Genomic DNA, 7500 nt, shown 5'->3' with positions numbered 1-7500 from the left:
GAGTGAGGGGTTGAAAGGAGACATTCGTTTGTATCCTCAGTGATGGACGTGTAAACACCAGAGCGTTTTTTTGGGGGGGTTTTTTCTCCTCGATTCTGCACCATATGAAAGCAAAACATTATGATTTATGCTTTTCAAAGCGTCGCCCCCTTTCTCCGGTGGAGTGTATACACAGTGTGCATGCGGTTCCTATCAAGACGCAGAGTCGCCCTCGGATCCATCAAACAAAAACGACAAGCCAAGAATCGCAAGGCCGTTGGACATGTCAGAAACGCTTACACCCGACCAGACGAGGAACCGTGGTACCTCTTCACAAACTCCAAACTCCAGCTTTTGTAGGGTTTTTATGTGTGTGTGTGTGTCTTATAATAAAATTTGATTGGTTACTAAAAAACACACATATTTAGGTTGGGGGTATTTTTGGCGGGGGGGGTATGGGGAAAAGGAGAAGCCAATAATTTGCAGTGTTTATAATTCTGGATGAGGAAATTGCTGGCAATAGTCTCATTAATGCATCATTACAGGCCCACGCTCCAGCTCTGGCATGGATCCTCTGTGTGTTTGGATCCTAGCCTGATTGTTTATCACTCAAATTGGTTGTAGCAAGGTCAGAGGGGTTAACCCAACCGGTGGTCTCTCTCTCTCTCTCTCTCTCTCTCTCTCTCTCTCTCTCTCTCTCCCTCTCTCTCTCTCTCTCTCTCTCTCTCTCTCTCTGTCTCTCTCTCTCTCTCTCTCTCTCTCTCCCTCTCTCTCTCTCTCTCTCTCTCTCTCTCTCTCCCTCTCTCTCTCTCTCTCTCTCTCTCTCTCTCTCTCTCTCTCTCTCTCTCCCTCTCTCTCTCTCTCTCTATCTCTCTGTGTTCTATGTAGCAGGCATGACTGGGAGACAGACACTCTGATTAGCCAAGCAGATATTCCATATCTCGGTTGTTTCCTCCCTCACCAGTAATTGCATTCTGGCTTTCAAATTATGTTTGCCGGCATGAGCATACAAACAAACAAGCTTAATAAAGTTAAGCAAACCATTGTGAATATGTCAAAAATCATTTGGCTCAAAAAACTTACAAAAAAAAAAAAGTCTGGCCCAAAGTATGCCACACGGCCTGTGTGTGTGTGTGTGTGTGTGTGTGTCTGTGTGTGTGTGGTTGAGGGCTTTTTCGTTGTATTTTTGTCTTGTGTTCTCAAGTTACTAAAGCTGAACATGATTGCTTCATTTTTCCTTGAAAATAATGATTCACCCTTAAACACACTGCTCAGATAACACACACACACACACACACACACACATACACGCACACACACACACACACAGATACTCTTAAACACACTACTCAAATGGTGCTTATGAAATGTTTCGCATTAAAAGAAATACACACTCTGTCTTTCAGAGACACACACACATACACACACACACTGATGCATATTGAGTGAAGCCCCAGAGGAAAAAGAGAGAAGATGTGACATTTACGCTCAACAGAGCGATTTGGTTTAGACTTCAAAGCGCAGGCATATCATTACAGTGGGCTGGAGGTACCGTGAACCCGTGCGTTCTGAGACGGTTCTGCTGTGAAACACGGAGCGCCTTCAGGTGCCCTAACATCTCATCCCTGTCTCTCCCCTCTTCTCCTCTCCCCAGTGACCTGAGCGAGAACCAGATCCAGGCTATTCCTCGCAAAGCGTTCCGCGGGATCACCACCGTAAAGAACCTGTAAGTACTCCACCCCTATACCTCGTCTCCCGTAGCAACCACCATCTCCCTGCTTTTCATGTTCCTCTCCCAAAAAAACGAAAATCCCACCCTGAAAGCCTCATCTTGCCTGTCACTTCTCTTTTTCACTACTGGTCTGATTCTGCCTTGTCCTCCTTTATGGCCTTAACAGCCCCTCAGTCAACCCATTAAACAATGATTTAATGGCTGGCCGAGGGGGGGGGGGGGCATGTCATTGAGCACTCAACAAACGAATCATTCAAATTATGTTACCATTTATACATTTCCATTTGTCAAGTTTGTTTCCATAGATTTTGCATCCGTCAGATTTAAAGCATTGCAGAGGTTACATAAAATACAGCCTTCAGATTAATGAACTTGTTTTGATTTGAAAAATTCCAGAGTCATACTGTATGAAGGTCGAACGTCCAGTTGATTACTCGTTCCGTCTGGTGATAATTTACTGAAATAATACATTGTTTAATATTAATTTTTAGTGGTTAATTTGTTTTAAGTATCTGTTTATCTGAGGGATGATTCTCGAGGGGGGTTTTTTTTTGCTCTCTGTGGAGAAGTCATGTTTTGGCACCGAGCCACACTGAGATGTTGTGCAATTCATTGTGTGAGTTCTCTGGTTATTTTTCCAACATAAACAACGGAGCAGAGACAGTTTAACAGCGAGATAACTCCTCTCCTCACAGTGCGTTTCAGCTTTGCTTTTGTTTGTGTGAGGGGGAAATGAAAGCACTGCTGTTTGGATGTTTTTATGCATTATTGTGTGAGTGCGCTTTTTCCCAATGCTCTTTCTCCTAATGCTCTTTCTCCTAATGGTCTTTAGAAATTGCGGCAGTGTAGAGTAGTTAGAGTGAAGGTGATTATAGAGTTGTTAGAGTGAAGGTAAGTGTAGTTGTTAAAGTGAAGGTAAGTGTGGAGTAGGTAGAGTGAAGGTAAGTGTGGAGTTGTTAGAGTGAAGGTAAGTGTGGAGTTGTTAGAGTGAAGGTAAGTGTGGAGTTGTTAGAGTGAAGGTAAGTGTGGAGTAGTTAGAATGAAGGTGATTATAGAGTTGGTAGAGTGAAGGTGATTATAGAGTTGTTAGAGTGAAGGTGATTATAGAGTAGGTAGAGTGAAGGTGTGTAGAGTAGGTAGAGTGAAGGTGATTATAGAGTAGGTAGAGTGAAGGTGATTATAGAGTTGTTAGAGTGAAGGTGATTATAGAGTAGGTAGAGTGAAGGTGTGTAGAGTAGTTAGAGTGAAGGTGTGTAGAGTAGTTAGAGTGAAGGTGTGTAGAGTAGTTAGAGTGAAGGTGATCATAGAGTTGTTAGAGTGAAGGTGATTATAGAGTAGTTAGAGTGAAGGTAAGTGTGGAGTAGTTAGAGTGAAGGTGATCATAGAGTTGTTAGAGTGAAGGTGATTATAGAGTAGTTAGAGTGAAGGTAAGTGTGGAGTAGTTAGAGTGAAGGTGATCATAGAGTTGTTAGAGTGAAGGTGATTATAGAGTAGGTAGAGTGAAGGTAAGTGTGGAGTTGTTAGAGTGAAGGTGATTATAGAGTAGGTAGAGTGAAGGTGATTATAGAGTAGTTAGAGTGAAGGTGTGTAGAGTAGTTAGAGTGAAGGTGATTATAGAGTAGTTAGAGTGAAGGTGTGTAGAGTAGTTAGAGTGAAGGTAAGTGTGGAGTTGTTAGAGTGAAGGTGATTATAGAGTAGGTAGAGTGAAGGTAAGTGTAGAGTTCGGAATGGACCAAATGGCAAAGAACTGTTTGTTTATTTGTTTGCTTGTTTGTTCATTTTCATTTTCGTTTCTTTCTATTTTCACTGCGTGAAAAGAGGTGTATTCGGCCTGGAATACTCCTGTATATTCCCGGATACTCCACAGATTATCAGCTGTATCCGGCAGTTTGTAGCTCTGTTACGCGGCATGGAATACTCCTGAATATGTACCGTGTTTTGGGGTCTGCCTAGAGCCCTTAGTTGCCATGGTGAATAATCCCTTGGGGGTGCTTGGAAGGGAACATTTGCACTTTACACCTTAGGCCACCAGGTATTCTGCAATTGGTCAAAAGTCTTTCTTTGGATTGGTGGAGCAATGTCTTGCCCCTCCTCTAAAACCCTTCCCCATTGGTCCATTGTGGGCCCCCAGACATGAATTCATATGGTTTATATAATAATAATAATTATTATTATTATTGGTGGTGGTGTTGTTTTATGTTCATAGGTAGATTGTATAGATAGTCTGGCAAACAAATCAATTACACAAATTTTATTAGAAATAAAGCAAATACAGTATAAGGCATATAAATTTACAATCATATATATATATCTCAATGTACAATATATAACAGAATAGAATACATTAGAACAGAATATACTGTAATATCATAGTATATAATACAAATGCTTTTGGGAGCATAAATGAAACTCTAAATGTTGAGCATTCCCAAGAACAACCCAGCTTCCGTGGTCTCTATTCTGTAGCACCCCACACAGTGCAGACAACTCTGTGCTAGGCGGGAGGACCCACGCTGGCCTTCCATCCAAGATGGCGGCGACCCCTTCTGAAATTATGTCTACTGATGCGGTCCTCCATATGGCAGCCTCTTCCTCAGTTTACAGAACACTAGCTCTGGCCTTGAGCAGATGCAAAACACAGTGAAAACAGAAATTAGATCACTGAAAATAGCAAATGGAGAAAAAGTCTAAGAACTACTAGGGAAATGATGTTTTGACTTACTCTTCTCCTCCTTTGCCTCGTTCGAGTGGCGATCCTGCCCTCCTCTTTGTTCTCTGGATTCACCCGGTAACTCTTTCGAATAGTCTCAATCGGTCTTTCAGGATGCTAAAGAGAAAAAAAAGCGGAGAAGAAAGGAAGATTGATTAAAAGTTCGTTTAGAATTCCAAGCACTGCTATGAAACAATCGCGACGATATAGTCTACCAACAAAACACGCTGTCCTACCTTGTCCGTGGATCATATCTGTGCGTGTTGTTTTCAGCATTATGCATTCTCCGCACAGCTTTCTGTAGAAGCAAAATTAATACAAGAGTTAAATTCAACCACATTAAGGGATAAAGCAGATAAAGAAATGTGAACTTATCAGAATGCGCGGCAGTCAAAGACGAAAGCCAGAAGGCTACAGAAATAAACTTACCGAAACAGAGTTATTCCCCGCTCGTCTTCTTCTCTCGGGCAGACTCCTCTTGCGCCTCTTTGATGGGACTCCATCCTGTCCAACCGCCGAATAACATTCTCCATGAACGTTTACTGCTGTTCAGACATCTTCTTAAAAATGCATTTAAGGGGGACACCAGTTGTTTGTTTTCGTTCGGACTCGGCGTTGGAAAAATTGGATATTCCCGGCGCACGAGTAGCCTCTCCACTCCGCTGTCCGTTCGAAAACTTAAGTGTTCTTTTGCAAGCCATCTTCAAAATGCACACGATCGACAGAATACGGAGCACAACTTCTGTAATCCTTCAGTGACTCGCTTCTCCTTACCTTACTACAGGTAACCCCTTTCCCAAAGCAAATTTCGCGCTGCAGTACCACACAATGCTATTGGTTACTGTCACCATACGCCATGCACGCACAGAAAACTGATTGGACCGGACTCAACCTTAGATTCTAAGTGGGTGGTTTGAAAACGGGGCGCGTCCTCGTACTGAGGAGAAACATTCCGAACAAACAAGCGAGAATCAACAACAAAAACTCCTATGCCCTGTGAACTTTTTTTTTTTAAAGCCCTGTATCCTTTGTCCCGCATCCCTCATACTGAGAATGTCCCGCATTTTCGCTGGTCGTCTGGTTTTTAACTGTCAGAAATAAAAAATATATGGATCCATTATTTTACCCGCCCGCACATGAGCATAGTTTCTAATCTATTTAATAACGCTGTCAAAAGCAGTAAAAATGCAACATAGGCGAGTTTTTTTAAAAGCCTTGCTTTCACCAAATGGCTGAGAGGAGAGCGTTGAGGGCGGTCATCAAGAGTCTGTGGCGGCCGTCAATCAAACTGTGCAGCTGTGGGGCCGACGAATTTCTTTGCTACGTCACAAAAACCAAACTTAGTAAAACTTTACAGATATGAAGATAAACGCTGTCAGCCGACGTCATGGTCAAAAAGAAAGGAAAAAGTTCTTTTATCCCTTCTGACCATGCTACTCATCCAATAGAGATTTTGGCTTGATATAAAGATTTGCATTGAAATTGTTTTATTTTATGTAATATTTTATTTTGAGCCTTATTTATTGTTATAGTTGGATTTGGTCAGGGGTTTAACTTGAAAGACTTGAGCTGTATGATGCCTGCTGCTTTGCTTAAGTACAGTTGCCTTTGATGGGCCTGTAATGGCCAATGCATGTTGGATGTCTATCAATACAAGTGTATACAAGTGTTTCTTATTCAGTTAGACTGACATTATATCTAAGTTTTACATCATTTCTCAGCATTAGTAACATGTCCCATATTGTCCCACACAAACTTACTACTTGTCCCCCATTTGGTCTGTTTGCATCTGGTCACCCTGTACCTTTGACCCCAAGTAAAGGACAGTTGCATAACCATCAAATATATAATTAATGAACCTCTCATTTAGACTTTTTTAAATTATGTTTTCAGTGTGTTTTTGTATGCTCCATTTGAAGAGTCCATTGTAAATTTAGCTGCACGACAGAGCAATGACATTAAAGGCTACATGGGCCTACCACTGCTATATTATACACCATGCAACACCTAAGAAGTTTGTGTGGTTATCAAAATATCAGCTAAATATTACATATAGGCTAACTGATAGAAAGTTACAGTGAGGAAGGGGGGCAGGCTTCTATACCCAGTCCCACCTAGACCACTGACTGTTATTAGCATTTGAAAGGCCAAGCCATCAGCTAATGACTGTGGTCACGCGGATGCCTGAAAACTGCCGTCTAACAGCTGTATTCGGACATTTGCGGGAGTTTTCAGGTCCGTATGACAAAGTTCTGCGGGCATCCGAATACCTCCGGAAAACAACAGGTTTAGCGGAAGTTTACTTTTTCCGGATATTTCCGAATACACCACTTTTCACGCAGTGTTTGTCACCATATCCCAATTGCTGAGATTTTTCTTGAGTTGTTTGTAAAGAAGGTTATAAAAATCCTAAATACTTTTTAATCCAGTATCTGATTTGCATGCATGTCCTTTGGCTGGCCTTACTCAGAGGTTTCATCAAATGAGTTACTTTCTGTTGGTTTGGTGTACAGGGCTGTTTAGAAAAGCTTTAATGATTAAAATGTTCCAAAAAAAAAACCCATTCTTCCATAAAATGTATTTACAGCACTATAAATGTTAAATCAGCTTTAACACTGACCCATTTTAATGTTGATTTGACAACTTAACATTTTGTTGAAGAAAACGAGAACAGCACGACGCAGCCTCGTCTAATGCTATGTTTTTGTTTTGTTTGTGTTTTATCGTTTATTCTTTCATTCGGAATCTAATTTTGTCTGTAACGCAAAGGGCACGGGGATAAAATCGTCTTCCTTTATTTGGGTCAGTGAAGCAAAGATCTGAGATTTTTACCGGAACCTTTTTTTTTAATGGGCCTGAAATATCTCTCTGCCATGACTCATTGACTCACAACACAGCACACACTGTAAAAAAGCCTGGGACGTCTGGTCTGTGTGTCACGCAACGTTTAAGCAACGAGCGTTTCGTCTTTCACAAGATGTTGTCAGACGCCCCGCGTTGGTTTCCTTTGAATTGATTGTCATAACACTAACGAGGCGGAGCGATCTGGAAGATTCGATTAATCCCTTTGTCTCAGTGA

The 7500-nt window shown here is 41.6% G+C and overlaps 1 protein-coding gene across 1 annotated transcript in view; it reads left to right on the top strand.

The window, feature by feature from the left end:
* slit3 (slit homolog 3 (Drosophila)) overlaps positions 1 to 7500 on the top strand; it is a 155004-nt gene that overhangs the window by 70865 nt on the left and 76639 nt on the right. Inside the window, exon 5 of the mRNA XM_030765593.1 lies at positions 1634 to 1705. Within this exon, the coding sequence (XP_030621453.1) occupies positions 1634 to 1705 (72 nt within the window). The remainder of the gene's footprint in view (positions 1 to 1633; positions 1706 to 7500) is intronic.

Source organism: Chanos chanos, chromosome 2, assembly GCF_902362185.1.
Source record: "Chanos chanos chromosome 2, fChaCha1.1, whole genome shotgun sequence".
Taxonomy (NCBI): domain Eukaryota; kingdom Metazoa; phylum Chordata; class Actinopteri; order Gonorynchiformes; family Chanidae; genus Chanos; species Chanos chanos.
Note: the sequence above shows the minus strand (reverse complement) of the source record. Positions and strands in the feature narration are given on the sequence as shown.